At 46.1% G+C, this 23,549-nt stretch overlaps 1 protein-coding gene and 1 long non-coding RNA gene across 80 annotated transcripts in view; one reads left to right on the top strand and one right to left on the bottom strand.

Annotated features, from left to right (window-relative positions):
• The window catches only part of rttn (rotatin), a 78,349-nt gene extending 55,270 nt beyond the window's left edge, over nt 1–23,079 (top strand). Inside the window, exons 35-49 of one of the 31 annotated variants that reach the window (XM_052483477.1) lie at nt 455–548; nt 854–1,055; nt 1,224–1,311; nt 1,585–1,735; nt 2,179–2,316; nt 2,723–2,928; nt 3,266–3,371; nt 5,652–5,743; nt 5,937–6,011; nt 6,444–6,570; nt 21,165–21,349; nt 21,621–21,927; nt 22,394–22,497; nt 22,622–22,691; nt 22,792–23,079. In XM_052483477.1, the coding sequence (XP_052339437.1) occupies nt 455–548; nt 854–1,055; nt 1,224–1,311; nt 1,585–1,735; nt 2,179–2,316; nt 2,723–2,928; nt 3,266–3,371; nt 5,652–5,743; nt 5,937–6,011; nt 6,444–6,570; nt 21,165–21,349; nt 21,621–21,927; nt 22,394–22,497; nt 22,622–22,691; nt 22,792–22,871 (2,025 nt within the window). In that variant the 3' untranslated portion in view covers nt 22,872–23,079. Of the gene's footprint in view, nt 1–454; nt 549–853; nt 1,056–1,223; nt 1,312–1,584; nt 1,736–2,178; nt 2,317–2,722; nt 2,929–3,265; nt 3,685–3,831; nt 4,017–4,053; nt 4,461–4,571; nt 5,744–5,936; nt 6,012–6,443; nt 6,571–21,164; nt 21,350–21,620; nt 21,928–22,393; nt 22,498–22,621; nt 22,692–22,791 lie in introns of those variants that run through there. The other 30 variants (XR_008083605.1, XR_008083604.1, XR_008083611.1 and 27 more) reach the window with 30 other exon arrangements.
• LOC127912843 (uncharacterized) lies at nt 15,556–21,200 on the bottom strand. 49 transcript variants are annotated; one of them, XR_008083634.1, is made up of 9 exons: nt 21,060–21,200; nt 20,693–20,991; nt 20,455–20,624; nt 20,286–20,353; nt 19,709–19,878; nt 19,471–19,606; nt 18,906–18,973; nt 18,492–18,872; nt 15,556–17,890 (listed from the first exon to the last, which is right to left on the bottom strand). It is a non-coding gene; the product is annotated as an uncharacterized LOC127912843 (long non-coding RNA). The 49 variants fall into 49 exon arrangements; XR_008083650.1 differs by lacking the exons at nt 15,556–17,890; nt 18,906–18,973 and adding an exon at nt 19,607–19,674 and having other exon boundaries at nt 18,382–18,763; nt 19,396–19,504; nt 19,539–19,572; nt 19,743–19,878; XR_008083663.1 differs by lacking the exons at nt 15,556–17,890; nt 18,906–18,973 and adding exons at nt 19,396–19,470; nt 19,607–19,674 and having other exon boundaries at nt 18,382–18,763; nt 19,539–19,572; nt 19,743–19,878.
• Nucleotides 23,080–23,549: the final 470 nt, after the last annotated feature.

The following is a 23,549-nucleotide window of genomic DNA, read 5'->3' as shown; positions in this document are numbered from 1 at the left end:
TGTCTCATCGTTGTCGGTGATCAGGCCTACCACTGTTGTGTTGTCAGCAAATGTAATGATGGTGTTGGAGTCGTGCTTGGCCATGCAGTCGGTGGTGAACAGAGAGTACAGGATGGGTCTAAGCACGCACCCCTGAGGGGTCCCCGTGTTGAGGATCCGCATGGCAGATGTGTTGTTACCTACCCTTATCACCTGGGGACGGCCCGTCAGGAAGTCCAGAATCCAGTTGCAAAGGGAGGTGTTTAGTCCCAGGGTCCTTAGCTTTGTGGGCGCAATTGTGTTGAACGCTGAGATGTTTTCAACGAACAGCATTCTCACATAGGTATTCCTTTTGTCCAGGCGGGAAAGGGCAGTGTGGGTGGCGATTGAGATTGTGTCAACTGTGGATCTGTGATTTAAACACATTGTCTTATTGAAGTGTTTTTTTTGTGTGTGATTGTTTTGTCTTCAACAGATCATACCTGGAGGCTCAAGGCTTCAATCCCCTGTGCCCACCTCTCTCAACGCTACTGCACAAGATACACCCGCTAGCAGACTGATGGCTCAAGGTATGTGTGTGTGTTTGTATATATAGTGTAGCTAAATGTGAACAGGTTTTATATACAGCTCTCATGTAGCACCAAACAAATTAAGAGTCAGAGTTAAAGGAACCATCTCATGCACAGTTCCTCATATCAAGACCAACCATGACAGTGAATTTATATATACAGACTATGCCTCTACACACCGATTTTTGGTATGGTGTATGTTTTGACCCCTATCTCTCCCGTCCATCTTTGCTCCTCTTTCCTGTATTGTAGGTCAGTGACACAGACAGCAATGTTAATATCTGCTCCCCTATTTTACTCTGCAGGTCAGAGTGACACAGACACCATTGACTCTGTCCTCTCCCAGGACTCCAGACTGGCTGACCCTGCTCCTGACCCCACCTGTGTCATTGTGACCCCAGACCTTTTATCAGCACTCTGCGGCCTCCTGGCCAACCTGTTAGCAGTGCTACCGGAGTTCACCCTCTCAGCCCTCACACACAGCCAGCTCTTCCAATCACTGGCCAGGTCAGAGGTCAAATAAACACTATCGCACTAGTCTCACTATCCCAATTACTGGCCAAATCAAATACAGTCTTTGCAGCACTGGCCATCCACAATACAATTTACAGTGCTGAATTTGTCCTGTCCGAAGGGATGAACTTAAACTCTGTTTGTGTTTCCTGTGTGTTCTAGTTTGGTGGACGCAGCAGCCATAGAGAGATGTCTGGGTGAGCTGAAGACTAACGTACTACCAGGAGACCAGGAGGACATTAAACGGCAGGTAACTGGGTTACATCATTTAGTACCAATGAATGTAAGATTCACATTATCTCTATCCAGCATGTTGTTGTAGTGAGAGCAGCACAGGTTGTGTAGGAGGGTTGAGGCCCATGAGAACCCTGTGGTTGAGATGGTGGCAGATTGGAGAGTGACACGAAAGGGGTGATTTCATGCTTTCACCTGGTAGGAAATATTTTGATTTCACATCTACCCACTGACACTGCCTCAAGATGTGTGTACGTATCAATTTGTTTGTGTATCTCTCGTCCCCCAGGTCCTGACCCTGCTCAAGTTCCTGTCCAGCTTCTCTAAGTTCCTGAAGTCATGTTTCATTCTGAGCTCAGATCTGATTGGTCAGATGGACTTCCTGAAACCGCTACTGGCCAATCTCTTCACTGTCCTCACACTTGATACCAAGGACTTGGGTAAGAATCTCGCTTTTGGGATAGGAATGATTCTCAACCTAACCGTAGACACAACATATGTGTACTGTCACCATTGACTGGACATCATGATTACAACCGCTATAATACCATTCTTATGGCAGGCATCCTTACATGGCATTGAAAGTCAGGCCACTTTCCAGCTGAATGTATCATAATGAAGTGGTGTGCAGTGTTCTGTCATAATTAAAAGTGTATAAGATCCCCAATGGAAGCTTGTAATTCACACCTTTTGTTGGTATCTTGTTTAATGAAGGCTTCTCAGCTCGTACTCCGATCTCGTGTGTGTGTGTGTGTGTGTGTGTGTGTGTGTGTGTGTGTGTGTGTGTGTGTGTGTGTGTGTGTGTGTGTGTGTGTGTGTGTGTGTGTGTGTGTGTGTGTGTGTGTGTGTGTGTGTGTGTGTGCGTGCTTTCTGGACCTCTCAGGCGATGGTACCCGTGGTGCTGTGTGTGTTTGCTGGACAGACGTATTGATGCTTCTGGCTACTGTGGTGAGGCGGGATGGCTCTGCAGCCTACCAATCTCTCTCTGCTGCACTAGGGAGACGCTGGAACACATTCACAGGTATACACATACAGCTACTGAGTGTTGGACATATGCTAGGACCTCAGGGAGCATGCAGTACATCCATCGTTCCTCCTCATCTTCCTCTCTGTCTAATGGGGCTGCAGGGAAATCTGATGATCCCTGTGAAAGATTAATGCTGTGTGTGTGTATTTGTGATTGATTACATTGTGTGTTACGTAGGCAGAAATGCCTGAGGCATGAATGAGTCACACTGTCTGTGTAAAGGGATTTCAGGATTTGGTTTTACTGGGCTGCAGGATGTTGATTCATTCATACAAAAGTAAAATATCCACTAACCCATTTCGTGTGTGTGTGTGTGTGTGTGTGTGTGTGTGTGTGTGTGTGTGTGTGTGTGCATACGCATCCAGTATGTGTGTTAATCTGTATCTGTGCCTACCCCCAGCCACGTTGTCAGTGTGTGTGGACCAGTCGTTCAGTGACCCTCCCCTCCATGCTGCGGTACTGCAGTTCCTGTGTGTCGTCCTGTCTGAGGAGGCCAAGAGACGACCCCTAGAGGTCACCACCCTGAACCCGGACCTCCAGCTGACCCCTCTGTCTGAGGCCCTGAACGGCGCCTCCGGTGGACAGCTCTGTGAACTATTACTGGAGGTAACAGAATCTGACTTACACACACACACACACACACACACACACACACACTTTGATTGGTCTAAAGCAGGGGTAGGCAACCCTGCTTCTGGAGTGCAGCAGGCACTTCATGTTTTTGATTGAACCATTCTGGAAGACCTGGTGTGTTGCATTTAGGCAATCACTGAACTGATCAATTAGCTGAGTTGGTCAGGTGTGGTGCCTTACTGGAGCAGAGAACAGGGCTCCCCACCACTGGTCTAGAGCACTGGGATATTAGATGGATTAACATGTTGTCAATACTCTGGAAGTTTCGGTCAGGTTTTGTATCACCTGTTGCATTGTTTTGTGTTGTCAGAGTTTTGAGAAGCGTGCGTTCCAGGACCCAGTGAAGAAGACGACAGCTAAAGCCCTCATGGCTCTACTGGCCTGCAGTCTCACTGCTCAGAACCACGCTGCTCAAGGTACTGCAACACACTGGTCAGAACCACACAGCTAAAGGTACTGGAACACACTGGTCAGAAGCACGCTGCTCAAGGTACTGCAACACACTGGTCAGAACCACACAGCTAAAGGTACTGGAACACACTGGTCAGAAGCACGCTGCTCAAGGTACTGGAACACACTGGTCAGAAGCACGCTGCTCAAGGTACTGCAACACACTGGTCAGAACCACACAGCTAAAGCCCTCATGGCTCTACTGGCCTGCAGTCTCACTCCTCAGAACCACGCTGCTCAAGGTACTGGAACACACTGGTCAGAACCACACTGCTAAAGGTACTGGAACACACTGTTCAGAACCACACTGCTAAAGGTACTGGAACACACTGTTCAGAACCACGCTGCTCAAGGTACTGGACACACTGGTCAGAACCACACAGCTAAAGGTACTGGAACACACTGTTCAGAACCACACTGCTAAAGGTACTGGAACACACTGGTCAGAACCACACAGCTAAAGGTACTGGAACACACTGTTCAGAACCACGCTGCTCAAGGTACTGGAACACACTGTTCAGAACCACGCTGCTCAAGGTACTGGAACACACTGGTCAGAACCACACAGCTAAAGGTACTGGAACACACTGTTCAGAACCACACTGCTAAAGGTACTGGAACACACTTTTCAGAACCACGCTGCTCAAGGTACTGGAACACACTGGTCAGAACCACACAGCTAAAGGTACTGGAACACACTGTTCAGAACCACACAGCTAAAGGTACTGGAACACACTGTTCAGAACCACGCTGCGAAAGGTACTGGAACACACTGTTCAGAACCACGCTGCGAAAGGTACTGGAACACACTGGTCAGAACCACACAGCTAAAGGTACTGGAACACACTGGTCAGAACCACACAGCTAAAGGTACTGGAACACACTGGTCAGAACCACACTGCTAAAGGTACTGGAACACACTGTTCAGAACCACGCTGCGAAAGGTACTGGAACACACTGGTCAGAACCACACAGCTAAAGGTACTGGAACACACTGTTCAGAACCACGCTGCGAAAGGTACTGGAACACACTGTTCAGAACCACGCTGCGAAAGGTACTGGAACACACTGGTCAGAACCACACAGCTAAAGGTACTGGAACACACTGTTCAGAACCACACTGCGAAAGGTACTGGAACACACTGTTCAGAACCACACTGCGAAAGGTACTGGAACACACTGGTCAGAACCACACTGCTAAAGGTACTGGAACACACTGGTCAGAACCACGCTGCTAAAGGTACTGGAACACACTGGTCAGAACCACACTGCTAAAGGTACTGGAACACACTGGTCAGAACCACGCTGCTAAAGGTACTGGAACACACTGTTCGGAACCACACTGCTAAAGGTACCGGAACACACTGGTCAGAACCACACTGCTAAAGGTACCGGAACACACTGGTCAGAACCACGCTGCTAAAGGTACTGGAACACACTGGTCAGAACCACGCTGCTAAAGGTACTGGAACACACTGTTCAGAATCACACTGCTAAAGGTACCGGAACACACTGGTCAGAACCACACTACTAAAGGTACTGGAACACACTGGTCAGAACCACACTACTAAAGGTACTGGAACACACTGGTCAGAACCACGCTGCTAAAGGTACTGGAACACACTGGTCAGAACCACACTACTAAAGGTACTGGAACACACTGGTCAGAACCACACTGCTAAAGGTACTGGAACACACTGGTCAGAACCACACTACTAAAGGTACTGGAACACACTGGTCAGAACCACACTGCTAAAGGTACTGGAACACACTGGTCAGAACCACACTACTAAAGGTACTGGAACACACTGGTCAGAACCACACTGCTAAAGGTACTGGAACACACTGGTCAGAACCACACTACTAAAGGTACTGGAACACACTGGTCAGAACCACACTGCTAAAGGTACTGGAACACACTGGTCAGAACCACACTACTAAAGGTACTGGAACACACTGGTCAGAACCACACTGCTAAAGGTACTGGAACACACTGGTCAGAACCACACTACTAAAGGTACTGGAACACACTGGTCAGAACCACACTGCTAAAGGTACTGGAACACACTGTTCAGTAGAGCTCATTTACAGTAGGATGGGCGTAATACTCTAGCCTCTACCAAGAGGTCTGTACTTTTATGCAACAAGAGGCAGTGAACAAGCGCGCCCTGGTCCGGCTACTATACCCTAGGAGTTATTGTTGTCATGATTGACCGCTCTCTCACTGCCTCTGTGTCTGTGTGAAGCTGGTTTGATTGACAGCTGTGTGGAGCAGATGAAACTGATGCACAGCCACCTCCACATGGAGTCAGTCAGACCTGGCAGAGGAAGGAGGAAGGTGAGCCTTTACACACTTAACAACACCATAACAACATGTTTTCATTGTCTCAGCCTTCAGATGATGTGTGCTGTGTTGGTATAGGCTATTGGGTGATCTTGTCTTGACTGAAAATGTGTCTAAGATGGAGACGGTGCTATCTGTTATTGGTTAGAGTGGATCATTTAACAAGTTGCATCTTCTCCCCCACCAGGAGAGCTATATGAAGGAAATAAAGATGTCTCTGGAAATCCTCAGGAACACTCTTTACCAGAACAGCCAATCGAAAGTGAGAACCCTGCCGTTTTAATCCGCTCCTGATAGGTTTTTAATGAAAGCCATTCTGCTGGTGCTGACTGTGTCTGGAATGAGATTTGGCCCTAACGATTATGACTGTTGAGGTCTGAGTGTTTTTATCCTCTTAAACGTCAATGTAGAATGATTGGCCATATTGGCTGCTCTAAATGTCATAGACAGTAATTGCCTCATCCACTCAGCAGTAGTTATATTGAGATGGGAAAGGCCCTTCATGTATTTGTTCATGTAATTGTGGACTTTGTACTTTACATCCTTGTGTGTTTCTATGTGCTTGGTTAGCAGAATGTGTTACCAATCACTTAACTTACGAGTGTGTCATACTGTCAATTGGCATGTGTTCATAATATTACATCCAAAGATTATCCAATCGGGATATTGTGTGTGTGTGTGTGTTTCTCCTCAGGCTGTGGCCACTGACTGTCGATTGGCTGCTGTGCTGCACGCCCTTTGGCCTTGGTTCTTATTGGATGATGCTGCTATGGAGGCGGTCCTGGAACTGCTGTGTGTCTACACAGCCAACTGTACCACAGGTGTGTGTGTGTGTGTGTGTGTGTGTGTGTGTGTGTGTGTGTGTGTGTGTGTGTGTGTGTGTGTGTGTGTGTGTGTGTGTGTGTGTGTTGTTCAGTGCCTGGCCCATGCCTTCCATTCCCTCAGTCTGTGGTCAGGGATCTGACTGAGTCATACACTCTCACACACACTGAGACCCATTGTCTCTCCTGAAGACCATTTACACACACTTTGTTCCACTGTGTAAGCCTAGTGCCAATCACAATAGGAACACTGTCACTGTGCTAGAGCAGGCTGCATTAAATCATTACTATGAGTACAGTATTCTAGGCTGTTATTATGGGTGTTTGTAAAGCGCCAGTTAGATTTACAAGCTCGGGGGTTATTATGGCTGTTTGTCGCGTGCCAGTTAGATTTACAAGCTAGGGGGTTATTATGGGTGTTTGTCGCGTGCCAGTTAGATTTACAAGCTCGGGGGTTATTATGGGTGTTGTAAAGCGCCAGTTAGATTTACAAGCTAGGGGGTTATTATGGGTGTTTGTAGCGTGCCAGTTAGATTTACAAGCTCGGGGGTTATTATGGGTGTTTGTAGAGCCCTAGTTAGATATACAAGCTAGGGGTTATTATGGGTGTTTGTAAAGCGCCAGTTAGATTTACAAGCTCTGGGGTTATTATGGCTGTTTGTCGCGTGCCAGTTAGATTTACAAGCTAGGGGGTTATTATGGGTGTTTGTAGCGTGCCAGTTAGATTTACAAGCTCGGGGGTTATTATGGGTGTTTGTAAAGCGCCAGTTAGATTTACAAGCTAGGGGGTTATTATGGGTGTTTGTAGCGTGCCAGTTAGATTTACAAGCTAGGGGGTTATTATGGGTGTTTGTAGAGCCCTAGTTAGATATACAAGCTAGGGGGTTATTATGGGTGTTTGTAAAGCGCCAGTTAGATCTACAAGCTAGGGGGTTATTATGGGTGTTTGTAGCGTGCCAGTTAGATTTATAAGCTAGGGGGTTATTATGGGAGTTTGTAGCGTGCCAGTTAGATTTATAAGCTAGGGGGTTATTATGGGTGTTTGTAGAGCCCTAGTTAGATTTAGAAGCTAGGGTGTTATTATGGGTGTTTGTAAAGCGCCAGTTAGATCTACAAGCTAGGGGGTTATTATGGGTGTTTGTAGCGTGCCAGTTAGATTTACAAGCTAGAGTGTTATTATGGATGTTTGTAGTGTGCCAGTTAGATTTACAGGCTCGGGGTTATTATGGGTGTTTGTAAAGCGCCAGTTAGATTTACAAGCTAGGGGTTATTATGGGTGTTTGTCGCGTGCCAGTTAGATTTACAAGCTAGGGGGTTATTATGGGTGTTCGTAGCGTGCCAGTTAGATTTACAGGCTCGGGGGTTATTATGGGTGTTTGTAAAGCGCTAGTTAGATTTACAAGCTCGGGGTTATTATGGGTGTTTGTCGCGTGCCAGTTAGATTTACAAGCTAGGGGTTATTATGGGTGTTTGTCGCGTGCCAGTGAGATTTACAAGCCCTGGGGTTATTATGGGTGTTTGTCGCGTGCCATTTAGATTTACAAGCGAGGGGTTATTATGGGTGGTTGTAGCGTGCCAGTTAGATTTACAGGCTCGGGGTTATTATGGCTGTTTGTCGGGTGCCAATTAGATTTACAAGCTAGGGGGTTATTATGGGTGTTTGTCGTGTGCCAGTTAGATTTACAAGCTCGGGGGTTATTATGGGTGTTTGTCGCGTGCCAGTTAGATTTACAAGCTAGGGGGTTATTATGGGTGTTTGTCGCGTGCCAGTTAGATTTACAAGCTAGGGGGTTATTATGGGTGTTTGTTGCGTGCCAGTTAGATTTACAAGCTAGGGGGTTATTATGGGTGTTTGTAGCGTGCCAGTTAGATTTACAAGCTCGGGGGTTATTATGGGTGTTTGTCGCGTGCCAGTTAGATTTACAAGCTAGGGGGTTATTATGGGTGTTTGTCGCGTGCCAGTTAGATTTACAAGCTAGGGGGTTATTATGGGTGTTTGTTGCGTGCCAGTTAGATTTACAAGCTAGGGGGTTATTATGGGTGTTTGTAGCGTGCCAGTTAGATTTACAGGCTCGGGGTTATTATGGTTGTTTGTAAAGCGCTAGTTAGATTTACAAGCTCGGGGTTATTATGGGTGTTTTTCGCGTGCCAGTTAGATTTACAAGCTCGGGGGTTATTATGGGTGTTTGTAGCGTGCCAGTTAGATTTACAAGCTAGGGGGTTATTATGGGTGTTTGTAAAGCGCCGGTTAGATTTAGAAGCTAGGGGGTTATTATGGGTGTTTGTAAAGCGCCGGTTAGATTTAGAAGCTAGGGGGTTATTATTGGTGTTTGTAAAGCCCTAGTTAGATCTACAAGCTAGGGGGTTATTATGGGTGTTTGTAGTGTGCCAGTTAGATTTACAAGCTCGGGGTTATTATGGGTGTTTGTCGCGTGCCAGTTAGATTTACAAGCTAGGGGGTTATTATGGGTGTTTGTCGCATGCCAGTTAGATTTACAAGCTAGGGGGTTATTATTGGTGTTTGTAAAGCCCTAGTTAGATCTACAAGCTAGGGGTTATTATGGGTGTTTGTAGTGTGCCAGTTAGATTTACAAGCTCGGGGTTATTATGGGTGTTTGTCGCGTGCCAGTTAGATTTACAAGCTAGGGGTTATTATGGGTGTTTGTCGCATGCCAGTTAGATTTACAAGCTAGGGGTTATTATGGGTGTTTGTAGCGTGCCAGTTAGATTTACAAGCTAGGGGGTTATTATGGGTGTTTGTAGAGCCCTAGTTAGATATACAAGCTAGGGGGTTATTATGGGTGTTTGTAGCGTGCCAGTTAGATTTATAAGCTAGGGGGTTATTATGGGAGTTTGTAGCGTGCCAGTTAGATTTATAAGCTAGGGGGTTATTATGGGTGTTTGTAGAGCCCTAGTTAGATTTAGAAGCTAGGGTGTTATTATGGGTGTTTGTAAAGCGCCAGTTAGATCTACAAGCTAGGGGGTTATTATGGGTGTTTGTAGTGTGCCAGTTAGATTTACAAGCTAGAGTGTTATTATGGATGTTTGTAGTGTGCCAGTTAGATTTACAGGCTCGGGGTTATTATGGGTGTTTGTAAAGCGCCAGTTAGATTTACAAGCTAGGGGGTTATTATGGGTGTTTGTCGCGTGCCAGTTAGATTTACAAGCTAGGGGTTATTATGGGTGTTCGTAGCGTGCCAGTTAGATTTACAGGCTCGGGGTTATTATGGGTGTTTGTAAAGCGCTAGTTAGATTTACAAGCTCAGGGGTTATTATGGGTGTTTGTCGCGTGCCAGTTAGATTTACAAGCTAGGGGTTATTATGGGTGTTTGTCGCGTGCCAGTGAGATTTACAAGCCCTGGGGTTATTATGGGTGTTTGTCGCGTGCCATTTAGATTTACAAGCGAGGGGTTATTATGGGTGGTTGTAGCGTGCCAGTTAGATTTACAGGCTCGGGGTTATTATGGCTGTTTGTCGGGTGCCAATTATATTTACAAGCTAGGGGTTATTATGGGTGTTTGTCGTGTGCCAGTTAGATTTACAAGCTCGGGGGTTATTATGGGTGTTTGTCGCGTGCCAGTTAGATTTACAAGCTAGGGGTTATTATGGGTGTTTGTCGCGTGCCAGTTAGATTTACAAGCTAGGGGGTTATTATGGGTGTTTGTTGCGTGCCAGTTAGATTTACAAGCTAGGGGGTTATTATGGGTGTTTGTAGCGTGCCAGTTAGATTTACAAGCTCGGGGTTATTATGGGTGTTTGTCGCGTGCCAGTTAGATTTACAAGCTAGGGGTTATTATGGGTGTTTGTTGCGTGCCAGTTAGATTTACAAGCTAGGGGTTATTATGGGTGTTTGTAAAGCGCCAGTTAGATCTACAAGCTAGGGGGTTATTATGGGTGTTTGTAGTGTGCCAGTTAGATTTACAAGCTCTGGGGTTATTATGGGTGTTTGTCGCGTGCCAGTTAGATTTACAAGCTCGGGGGTTATTATGGGTGTTTGTAGCGTGCCAGTTAGATTTACAAGCTAGGGGGTTATTATGGGTGTTTGTAAAGCGCCGGTTAGATTTAGAAGCTAGGGGGTTATTATGGGTGTTTGTAAAGCGCCGGTTAGATTTAGAAGCTAGGGGGTTATTATTGGTGTTTGTAAAGCCCTAGTTAGATCTACAAGCTAGGGGGTTATTATGGGTGTTTGTAGTGTGCCAGTTAGATTTACAAGCTCGGGGTTATTATGGGTGTTTGTCGCGTGCCAGTTAGATTTACAAGCTAGGGGTTATTATGGGTGTTTGTCGCATGCTAGTTAGATTTACAAGCTAGGGGTTATTATGGGTGTTTGTTGCGTGCCAGTTAGATTTACAAGCTAGGGGGTTATTATGGGTGTTTGTCGCGTGCCAGTTAGATTTACAAGCTCGGGGGTTATTATGGGTGTTTGTCGCGTGCCAGTTAGATTTACAAGCTAGGGGTTATTATGGGTGTTTGTCGCGTGCCAGTTAGATTTACAGGCTCTGGGGTTATTATGGGTGTTTGTAAAGCGCTAGTTAGATTTACAAGCTCGGGGGTTATTATGGGTGTTTGTCGCGTGCCAGTTAGATTTACAAGCTAGGGGGTTATTATGGGTGTTTGTAGCGTGCCAGTTAGATTTACAAGCTAGGGGGTTATTATGGGTGTTTGTAAAGCGCCGGTTAGATTTAGAAGCTAGGGGGTTATTATGGGTGTTTGTAAAGCGCCGGTTAGATTTAGAAGCTAGGGGGTTATTATTGGTGTTTGTAAAGCCCTAGTTAGATCTACAAGCTAGGGGGTTATTATGGGTGCTTGTAGTTTGCCAGTTAGATCTACAAGCTAGGGGGTTATTATGGGTGTTTGTCGCGTGCCAGTTAGATTTACAAGCTAGGGGGTTATTATGGGTGTTTGTCGCGTGCCAGTTAGATTTACAAGCTCGGGGGTTATTATGGGTGTTTGTCGCGTGCCAGTTAGATTTACAAGCTAGGGGGTTATTATGGGTGTTTGTCGCGTGCCAGTTAGATTTACAAGCTAGGGGGTTATTATGGGTGTTTGTAGCGTGCCAGTTAGATTTACAAGCTAGGGGGTTATTATGGGTGTTTGTAAAGCGCCGGTTACATTTAGAAGCTAGGGGGTTATTATGGGTGTTTGTAGCGTGCCAGTTAGATTTACAAGCTAGGGGGTTATTATGGGTGTTTGTAAAGCGGCGGTTAGATTTAGAAGCTAGGGGGTTATTATGGGTGTTTGTAGCGTGCCAGTTAGATTTACAAGCTAGGGGGTTATTATGGGTGTTTGTAAAGCGCCGGTTAGATTTAGAAGCTAGGGGGTTATTATGGGTGTTTGTAAAGCGCCGGTTAGATTTAGAAGCTAGGGGGTTATTATGGGTGTTTGTAAAGCGCCGGTTAGATTTAGAAGCTAGGGGGTTATTATGGGTGTTTGTAGAGCCCTAGTTAGATTTACAAGCAAGGGGGTTATTATGAGTGTTTGTAGCGTGCCAGTTAGATTTAGAAGCTAGGGGGTTATTATGTGTGTTTATAGAGCCCTAGTTAGATTTACAAGCTAGGGGGTTATTATGGGTGTTTGTAAAGCGCCAGTTAGATTTAGAAGCTAGGGGATTATTTTGGGTGTTTGTAGAGCCCTCGTTAGATTTACAAGCTAGGGGTTTATTATGGGTGTTTGTAAAGCGCCAGTTAGATTTACAAGCTTGGGGGTTAATATGGGTGTTTGTAGAGCCCTAGTTAGATTTAGAAGCTAGGGGGTTATTATGGGTGTTTGTAAAGCGCCAGTTAGATTTACAAGCTTGGGGGTTAATATGGGTGTCTGTAGAGCCCTAGTTAGATTTAGAAGCTCGGGGGTTAGTATGGGTGTCAGTAGAGCCCTAGACACTGTCTCTGAGGTCATGGAAAGTGAACCTTTGCGCAGAGAGTTACATAATGCTGTTTGTTTTGTACCTGTGATTGTCTCTGAGATGCCACCTTTGAAGTGTGTGTGTGTGTGTGTGTGTGTGTGTGTGTGTGTGTGTGTGTGTGTGTGTGTGTGTGTGTGTGTGTGTGTGTGTGTGTGTGTGTGTGTGTGTGTGTGTGTGTGTGTGTGTGTGTGTGTTTTGCTCTACAGCCACGCTTAAGCTCCCGCTGTGAAGCAATACCAATCAGTCATGTCGAGCCCAGCGTTTCCTAAAGGTTAGCCTAACAGCAGGTGTGTTCAGACTGCATGAAGCCGGCCTTTAATTTACACCTACAATACTAGCTTTCACAGACTTCAAAACAATCTCAACATAATATTCTCACTTTAATGAAGCCTGATTTAGAACATTTTCAGTTGTGAATGCTACACTATTTGAGAAAATGTACATGATTGTACAAAAATTTAAATGCAATATGTGACAATTTCAAAGTTTTGAATGAGTTACATTTCATATAAGGAAATCATTCAGTTTAAATACATAAATTAGGCACTAATCTATGGATTTCACATGACCTGGCACGGGCCATGGGTGGGCCTGGGAGGGTATAGGCCCGCCCACTTGGGAGCCAGGCCCAGCTAATCAGAATGAGTTTTTCCCCACAAAGGAGCTTTATTACAGACACAAATACCCCTCAGCACCCCCTCAGACGATCTCTGCGGGTGAAGAAGCCGGATGTGGATGTCCCAGGCTGGCGTGGTTACACATGGTCTGCGGTTCTGAGGCCGGTTGGACTTACTGCCAAATTCTCTAAAACGAGGTTGGAGACTGCTTATGGCAGCAAAATGAACTTTCAATTCTCTGGCAAAAGCTTTGGTGGACATTCCTGCAGTCATCATGCCAATTGCATGCTCCCTCAAAACATGAGACATCTGTGGTATTGTGTTGTGTGACCAAACTGAACATTTTAGTGGCCTTTTATTGTCCCCAGCACAAGGTACACCTATGTATTGACCATGCTGTTTAATCAGTTTATTGATATGCCACACTTGACAGGTGGATGGATTATCTTGGCAAAGGAGAAATGCTCATTTATATAGCTCAGCAGATGTCACAGTGCTAATACAGAAACTCAGACTAAAACCCCAAACAGCAAGCAATGCAGATGTAGACGCACAGTGGCTAGGAAAAACTCCCTTGAAAGGCAGAAACCTAGAGAGGAACCAGGCTCTGAGGGGTGGCCAGTCCTCTTTTGGCTGTCATGTGGAGATAAGTCTACATGGCCGTTAATGCCAGATCGTTCTTCAAGATGTTCAAACGTTCATGCTGTAAATGTCTACAACATTGATTGTAGAGGGTGCAACAGGTCAGCACCTCAGGAGTAAATGTAAGTTGGCTTTTCGTAGCCGAGTATTCAGTGGTAGAGAGAGGGGGAGTTGAAAACAGCAGGTCTGGGACAAGGTAGGCCGTCCGGTGAACAGGTCAGTGTTCCATAGCCGCAGACAGTTTAGTTGACGGTGGAGCAGCAGCACGACCAGGTGGACTGGGGACAGCCAGGAGTCATCAGGCCAGGTAGTCCTGAGGCATGGTCCTAGGGCTCAGGTCCTCTGGGAGGGAGAGAGACTTAGTATACTTAAGTTCACACTGGACACCAGATAGGACAAGAATATTTCACCAGAAAGGACAGACTGACCCTAGTCCCCCTGGTACATAGACAATTGCAGCATAGATATTGGAGGCTGAGACAGGGGAGGGTTGGGGACACTGGCCACGTTCAACGATACCCCCGGACAGGTCCAGGCAGTATTTAACCCCACCCACTTTGCCAAAGCACAGGCCCCACACCACTAGAGGGATATCAACAGACCACCAACTTACTACCCTGAGTATAGCCCACAAAGATCTCCTCCATCGCATGAGCCCAAGGGGGCGCAAGACCGGACAGGAAGATCACGTCAGTGACTCAACCCACTCAAGTCCTGTGTAGCACAAAAAAGCCTGGCACGATGTGAAGCACCCCTCCTAGGGATGGTATGGAAGAGAACTAGTAAGCCAGTGACTCAGCCTCTGTAATAGGGTCAGAGGCATACAAAGGGGAGCCAGCCAGGCAAAGACAACAAGGGCGGTTCGTCACTCCAGTGCCTTGCCTTTCGCCTTCGCGCCCCTGGGCCAGACTACACTCAATCATAAAACCATAAAAGAGTTTTCAGTAAAGACTTAAATGTTTAGACTGAGTCTGCGTCTCTCACATGGATAGGCAGACCATTCCATAAAAATGTACTTCTATAGGAGAAAGCCCTGCCTCTAGCTGTTTGCTTAGAAATTCTGGGCGTAAGTGTATTTACTGCAGGACCCAATTGGAGAGATAGTTAGGAGCAAGTCCACGTAATGCTTTGTAGGTTAGCAGTAAAACCTTGAAATCAGCCCAGGCTTAACCAGGATACCAGTGTGGAGAGGCTAGCACTGGAGTAATATGATTCAATCTTTTAGTTCTAGTCAAGATTCTAGCAGCTGTATTTAGCACTAACTGAAGTTTATTTAGTGATATATCCGGGTAGCCAGAGAGTAGAGCATTGCAGTAGTCTAATCTAGAAGTGACAAAAGCATTGATTTGTTTTTCTGCATCGTTTTTTGAGATTTATTTTGCAATGTTACGAAGATGGAAAAAAGCCGGCCTTGAAACAGTCTTGATATGTTCGTTAAGAGAGATCAGAGTCCCGAGTAATGCTGAGGTCCTTCAGTTTTATTTGAGACGACTGTACAACCATCAAGACTAATTGTCAGATCAAACAGCAGATCTCTTTGTTTCTTGGGACCAAGAACGAGCACCTCTGTTTTGTCTGAGTTTAGAAGTGAAAAATTGACCTGTGAAACATGTCTGAAACACAGGCTTCCAGGGTAAGCAATTTTGGGGCTTCACCATGTTTTATCAATGTACAGCTGTGTATTGTCCGCATAGCAGTGAAAGTTGACATTGTGTTTCCGAATGACATCACCAAGAGGTAGAATATATAGTAAAAACAAAAACGGAACCTTGAGGAACACCAACACTTACAATTGATTTGTCAGAGGACAAAACATCCGCAGAGACTAACTGATATCTTTCCGACAGATGTGATCTAAACCAGGCAAGAACTTGGTTTAGATCGGCCATAAGGTTTAGGAGCATGAGGACAGATGCAGAGCCTTGGTCTGACTCCATTAAAATGACCAACTTCACAAGGGCAGTCTCAGTGCTATGATGGGGTCTAAAACAAGACTGGAGAGTTTTGTATATATTATTTATCTTCAGGAAGGCAGTGGGTTGCTGCGCAACAGCTTTTTCCCCAATAAATTAGAGGAATGAGGTATTCGATATAGGCCAATGAGTAAAAAAGAGGCTTTATTATTGCCGCTTTTAGTGAGTTTGGTACACATCCGGAGGATAGGGAGCTGTTTATTATGTTCAACATAGTAGGGGAAGGAAGGAAGTAGCTCTTTCAGTAGTTTAGTTGGTATAGGGTCCAGTAGACAGCTAGAAGGTTTGGAGGCCATGACTATTTTCGTGTAGAGAGATACGGGATTAAAAAACTTTAGTGTCTCCATTTATCATAGGTCCTGGCAGTTCTGTGCCGACTCAGGAAAACTGAGTTTCGGAGAAATGTGCAGATTCAAAGAGGAGTCCGTAATTTGCTTTCTAATGATCATGATCTTTTTGTCGAAGTGATAGCCATCCTCTCTTGGGGAATGCTGCTTTTTAGTTAGCTTTGCCACATTATTGAAAATATAGATTTTTGGATTGTTTTTACTCTCCTCAATTAGGATGGAAAAGTAGGTTGGTAGGGTAGCAGTGAGGGCTCTTCGATATTGCATGGTACTGTCTTTCCAAGCTCGTCGGAAGGCTTCCAGCTTCGTGGAGTGTCGTTTCCGTTCCAATTTTCTGGAAGCTTGCTTCAGGGCTTGGGTATTTTCTGTACACCAGGAGCTGATTTCTTGTGACAAATGTTTTTAGAGGTGCAATGCGACTGCATCTACGGTATTACGCAAGGTTAAATTGAGTTCCTCAGTTAGGTGGTTAACTGAATTTTTTTACTCTGATGTCCTTGTGTCGGTGGAGGAGTCTGGAAGGGCATCTAGGGATCTTTGGGTTTTCCGAGAATTAATAGCACAGCTTTTGATAATCTTGGTTGGCGTTTGAGCAGATTTATTTGTTGCGATTGCAAACGTTATAAAATGGTAATCCGGTAGTTCAGGATTATGAGGAAAAATATTTAGATCCACAATATTTATTCCATAAGAAAAATTAGATTGGGGTATGACTGTGGCAGTGCGCGGGATGGAAGACATGTTGGACAAAACCCACTGAGTCAATGGTGGCTCCGAAAGCCTTTTGGAGTGCGTCTGTGGTCTTTTTCATGTGAATATTGAAGTCAACAAAAATGTTAATATTATCTGCCATGACAACATAGTCTGACAGGAGTTCAGGGAACTCTGTGGGGAATGCTGTATATGGCCCTGGAGGTCTGTAAACAGTAGCTATAAAAAGTGATTGAGTAGGCTGCAAAGACTACAATCTCAAAATAAGAAAATGCAGTCTTATTTATTTAAATTGTTTATGCTGTCGTAAATGTTAACAACACTTCCGCCTTTGTGGGATGCGTGGGGGATATGGTCACTAGTGTAACCAGGAGGAGAGGCCTTATTTAACACAGTAAATGAATCGGGCTTGAGCCATGTTTCAGTCAGGCCAATCACATCAAGGTTATGATCAGTGGTTAGTTCATTGACTATGACTGCCTTGGAAGTGAGGGATATAACATTAAGTAGTACTATTTTGAGTTGTGAGATATCACAATCTCTTTCAATAATGACAGGAATGGAGGTCCATTCCTGTCATGTAAAGAAAACTAATTAAGAAATAAGCTTTTTGTCCCATATGGAACATTTCTGGGACCTTTTATTTCAGCTCAGTAAACATGGGACCAACACTTTACACAATGCGTTTTATATTTTTTGTTCAGTTTAGATTATTTGTTTGTTCTAAAAACATGCATTTTTTTCACTTTCAGACTGGGCTGTAGATTAACAGACCCCAAAACGATTTTAGACGCAATGTTCTTAGTTTAGCAAAGCCTGATGAAGACAATTTAAAGTTGTGAATGCTACACACTTTTTGTGAAATTATTATTTTGTCAAAAAGACATGCATTTTCCTTGATCTGGGTACTCCAACTAGGCTGTAGATATAGGCCTATACAACCTCTATAACCCATCGGCATGCAACCAGCCCCACTCCTTGTGAGACTCTACTCTCTGACCGACACACCTTGTTAATACGGAAGAAATACTACAGGATCTATCAGGCCTCTCATCACAACCTCTCACCTATCATATCCTGCCTCTCATCACAACCTCTCACCTATCCTGTCCTGCCTCTCATCACAACCTCTCACCCATCCTGTCCTGCCTCTCATCACAACCTCTCACCTATCCTGTCCTGCCTCTCATCACAACCTCTCACCTATCCTGTCCTGTCTCTCATCACAACCTCTCACCTATCCTGTCCTGCCTCTCATCACAACCTCTCACCCATCCTGTCCTGCCTCTCATCACAACCTCTCACCTATCCTGTCCTGCCTCATCACAACCTCTCACCTATCCTGTCCTGCCTCTCATCACAACCTCTCACCTATCCTGTCCTGCCTCTCATCACAACCTCTCACCTATCCTGTCCTGCCTCTCACAACCTCTCACCTATCCTGTCCTGCCTCTCATCACAACCTCTCACCTATCCTGTCCTGCCTCTCATCACAACCTCTCACCCATCCTGTCCTGCCTCTCATCACAACCTCTCACCTATCCTGTCCTGCCTCTCATCACAACCTCTAACCTATCCTGTCCTGCCTCTCATCACAACCTCTCACCTATCATTCCTGCCTCTCATCACAACCTCTCACCTGTCCTGCCTCTCATCACAACCTCTCACCCATCCTGTCCTGCCTCTCATCACAACCTCTCACCTATCCTGTCCTGCCTCTCATCACAACCTCTCACCTATCCTGTCCTGCCTCTCATCACAACCTCTCACCTATCCTGTCCTGCCTCTCATCACAACCTCTCACCTATCCTGTCCTGCCTCTCATCACAACCTCTCACCTATCCTGTCCTGCCTCTCATCACAACCTCTCACCTATCCTGTCCTGCCTCTCATCACAACCTCTCACCTATCCTGTCCTGCCTCTCATCACAACCTCTCACCTATCCTGTCCTGCCTCTCATCACAACCTCTCACCTATCCTGTCCTGCCTCTCATCACAACCTCTCACCCATCCTGTCCTGCCTCTCATCACAACCTCTCACCTATCCTGTCCTGCCTCTCATCACAACCTCTAACCTATCCTGTCCTGCCTCTCATCACAACCTCTCACCTATCATTCCTGCCTCTCATCACAACCTCTCACCTATCCTGTCCTGCCTCTCATCACAACCTCTAACCTATCCTGTCCTGCCTCTCATCACAACCTCTCACCTATCATTCCTGCCTCTCATCACAACCTCTCACCCATCCTGTCCTGCCTCTCATCACAACCTCTCACCTATCCTGTCCTGCCTCTCATCACAACCTCTCACCTATCCTGTCCTGCCTCTCATCACAACCTCTCACCTATCATTCCTGCCTCTCATCACAACCTCTCACCCATCCTGTCCTGCCTCTCATCACAACCTCTCACCTATCCTGTCCTGCCTCTCATCACAACCTCTCACCTATCCTGTCCTGCCTCTCATCTCAACCTCTCACCTATCCTGTCCTGCCTCTCTCACAACCTCTCACCTATCCTGTCCTGCCTCTCATCACAACCTCTCACCTATCCTGTCCTGCCTCTCATCACAACCTCTCACCCATCCTGTCCTGCCTCCTCTCACCCATCCTGTCCTGCCTCTCATCACAACCTCTCACCTATCATATCCTGCCTCTCATCACAACCTCTCACCTATCCTGTCCTGCCTCTCATCACAACCTCTCACCTATCCTGTCCTGCCTCTCATCACAACCTCTCACCTATCCTGTCCTGCCTCTCATCACAACCTCTCACCTATCATATCCTGCCTCTCATCACAACCTCTCACCTATCCTGTCCTGCCTCTCATCACAACCTCTCACCTATCATATCCTGCCTCTCATCACAACCTCTCACCTATCCTGTCCTGCCTCTCATCACAACCTCTCACCTATCCTGTCCTGCCTCTCATCACAACCTCTCACCTATCCTGTCCTGCCTCTCATCACAACCTCTCACCTATCATATCCTGCCTCTCATCACAACCTCTCACCTATCCTGTCCTGCCTCTCATCACAACCTCTCACCTATCCTGTCCTGCCTCTCATCACAACCTCTCACCTATCCTGTCCTGCCTCTCATCACAACCTCTCACCTATCATTCCTGCCTCTCATCACTACCTCTCACCCATCCTGTCCTGCCTCTCATCCTCAACCTCTCACCTATCCTGTCCTGCCTCTCATCACAACCTCTCACCTATCCTGTCCTGCCTCTCATCACAACTTCTCACCCATCCTGTCCTGCCTCTCATCACAACCTCTCACCTATCCTGTCCTGCCTCTCATCACAACCTCTCACCTATCATTCCTGCCTCTCATCACTACCTCTCACCCATCCTGTCCTGCCTCTCATCTCAACCTCTCACCTATCCTGTCCTGCCTCTCATCACAACCTCTCACCTATCCTGTCCTGCCTCTCATCACAACTTCTCACCCATCCTGTCCTGCCTCTCATCACAACTTCTCACCTATCCTGTCCTGCCTCTCATCACAACCTCTCACCTATCATATCCTGCCTCTCATCACAACCTCTCACCTATCCTGTCCTGCCTCTCATCACAACCTCTCACCTATCATTCCTGCCTCTCATCACAACCTCTCACCCATCCTGTCCTGCCTCTCATCACAACCTCTCACCTATCATATCCTGCCTCTCATCTCAACCTCTCACCTATCCTGTCCTGCCTCTCATCACAACCTCTCACCTATCCTGTCCTGCCTCTCATCACAACCTCTCACCTATCATATCCTGCCTCTCATCACAACCTCTCACCTATCCTGTCCTGCCTCTCATCACAACCTCTCACCTATCCTGTCCTGCCTCTCATCACAACCTCTCACCTGTCCTGTCCTGCCTCTCATCACAACCTCTCACCTATCCTGTCCTGCCTCTCATCACAACCTCTCACCTATCCTGTCCTGCCTCTCATCACAACCTCTCACCTATCCTGTCCTGCCTCTCATCACAACCTCTCACCTATCCTGTCCTGCCTCTCATCACAACCTCTCACCTATCCTGTCCTGCCTCTCATCACAACCTCTCACCTATCCTGTCCTGCCTCTCATCACAACCTCTCACCTATCCTGTCCTGCCTCTCATCACAACCTCTCACCTATCCTGTCCTGCCTCTCATCACAACCTCTCACCTATCATATCCTGCCTCTCATCACAACCTCTCACCTATCCTGTCCTGCCTCTCATCACAACCTCTCACCCATCCTGTCCTGCCTCTCATCACAACCTCTCACCTATCATATCCTGCCTCTCATCACAACCTCTCACCTATCATATCCTGCCTCTACACATGTCTGTCAGTGTCAATAATACTCATACTTTTCTTGATTTGCTACTTTTTTCCTCTTTCTCTCCTCTCCCCCCAGCTTGTAGCTCTCTGTGTTGTGGTTTGGCCTCTGGCCCCCGAGGGCCTCCAGGTGGCTCCCTGATGCACTGCGTCATGAAGCTGGCTTCTGGGGTTGCCCCCGACAACAGCCCTGTCCAGCAGCTGGCCTTCTCCCTGCTGGCCAACCTGGCCATCAACAAGGACTGTAAAGGAGTCCTGCACAAGGTAATGTACTACATTATTACCCCTATTACATTACCCTTACACCCCTTACCACATTGTCATCAAACCTGGCCCTGCAGAAGGTAATATGATTGGAGACGGTGTCAATATGACTACTGGTTAAAAACGTGTCGTTACTGTAAATACTGTAAGTTGAGTCTCTGCACTCTGTAAACTTTAACAAAGCTCTCGATTTCAGATGTCTTTCTCAGTTTCAATCAAAACCTGGCTGAATCTCATTTTTCTCTCTCCCTGTTTGTCACTCTCCCTCCAGAGTAACTTCCTGCAGCCGTTCCTGTCCCTGCCTGTCCCTAAGCCAGGCAGTAAGACGGGTGCCGGGGGGCTGTTGGGCCTGTGGCTGAGGCTGCTCCTGAGTGTCTCCTTCGGTGAGGACGGCCAGCTGAGTGTCCTGAGGCTGACTGGAGCCCTGGACCTCCTTGCTGACCTGGCCGCTACGCAGCCCCAACGCCACCGTCACTATAGCAATGGGAGCAGGCCCATCACCATGACGGACAATGCCCTCCTCATCCTCCACAATGTCTGTTTCAGCTCTGCCAACAAACCCAAAGTTCTGGCCAACGGTAGGGATGGAACACAGGGTATACACATGGATGTTTTATCAGAGAGAGAGAGAGGGACAGGGAGAGATGTTGAGAAATGGTTTCTGTGTTTAAATTGCCCTATTCGTATCCCTTGCATCACGTTTACACAAAATGTAATCTGATGACATCTTAGGGGTCTTCTTTTGAATTCGGGTTTTGTTCTTTCCGGTGGAAAGCTTTGGCTTCCTGTATGCGTGTGTGAATATAAAAGGTGGGTGTTTGAAATGAAATGGAAGCTGTTAGGTCTTCTCTTTTGATACTTTGTGCTGAACTGTAACAGGAAACGATCTGAAACAGGATGTGTGAACAGAAGTGGTCTTTGTTTCACCATCGCACCCTGTCAAACTCTCTTGTCTTTGCTAATGATGTGTCATTTTATGAATGGGAAATGTTTTATTTTCAGGAATAACACTATGTCCAACATGAATTATATGTCCCTGTCCAGATAAGGCCATGAGGGTGCTGGTGTCCTGTCTGGACAGTAAAGAGGCTGAGGTTCGCTCTATAGGGGCCTCGGCACTATGGGCCCTGCTCCACAACTACCAGAAGGTACACACACACACACACACACACACACACACACACACACACACACATCATTTTTAGAATCATAAGAGCTCATTTATATGAAGTACAGCTGTCTCTAACCTGCCGTTGTGATTCCTCACCTAAGGCCAAGACCACTTTGAAGTGTCCATCTGTCAGACTCAGGGTGCATGAAGCCTATAAAGTTGCTAAGAAAGGTAAAACCAGACATGTGCTGAAAATGTTTGATGTGTCACAGTCCTGTTGTTCTGTGCTCTATTGCCTCAATTTGTGTGTGTGCCTATCTTTTTTTGTCAGATGCAGAGAAAAATCCTGACATCATGAACACCTACCTGTTGAAGTGCCTTGAGAACTTAATTCAGCTGCTGAATACCTGACTGACGCATTGATGCAATCTGATAGAATGTAGACACCTTGAAACCTTATTTATATTTGAAGTGAATATATGTGTGCAAACTTGATACGGTAGATATCGTTTTTAATGTCCCTACATCTTTTCTATGATCTGTGATGTTTTTGTAGGTTTTGTACATATTTTGGGGATTGAATCATAAATTAAAGTAAATAATGATGGAAGAAAAAGAATGTCTGACTTTTATGCTTACAAGATAATATAATGTTTCAGAATGACGTTCTGAACCTGATACCTTATAAGACAACTCCAAATGGTACCATTTCCTCTAAACGAGGCCTGTGTAGCTGTCATTTTGAAATAGCGCAACAGTGGTGGAACTGTGGCTGGAAAAGGGAGATGTCACCTCTGGTCGTGTCAACCCCAACACCACATTTCAGTCAAACACACAGCTAACCAGAGCTGCTGCAGAATTACACACCAAAGGTAGTGCTACACACAATATTTCCCAGTATCTAAATAGATCTTTTATAATTACTAGTCTATAGTTTACAATAAACCACTGCAACACACAGCACCTCTCTGTAGTAGCCTGATAGCATAAGCTAGCAGGACTAAGCTTTCCACCCACCACTCACCCTGCATATAAAGTGTCCCTCTGTGTAGAATGAGCTAACAAAGGGTTAGCTTGGCGTGTCCCCCC

This window comes from Oncorhynchus keta, chromosome 28 (genome assembly GCF_023373465.1).
Source record: "Oncorhynchus keta strain PuntledgeMale-10-30-2019 chromosome 28, Oket_V2, whole genome shotgun sequence".
Classification (NCBI taxonomy): Eukaryota; Metazoa; Chordata; class Actinopteri; order Salmoniformes; family Salmonidae; genus Oncorhynchus; species Oncorhynchus keta.
The sequence above is the reverse complement of the archived record's forward strand: the minus strand, read 5'-3'. Positions and strand labels throughout refer to the sequence as shown.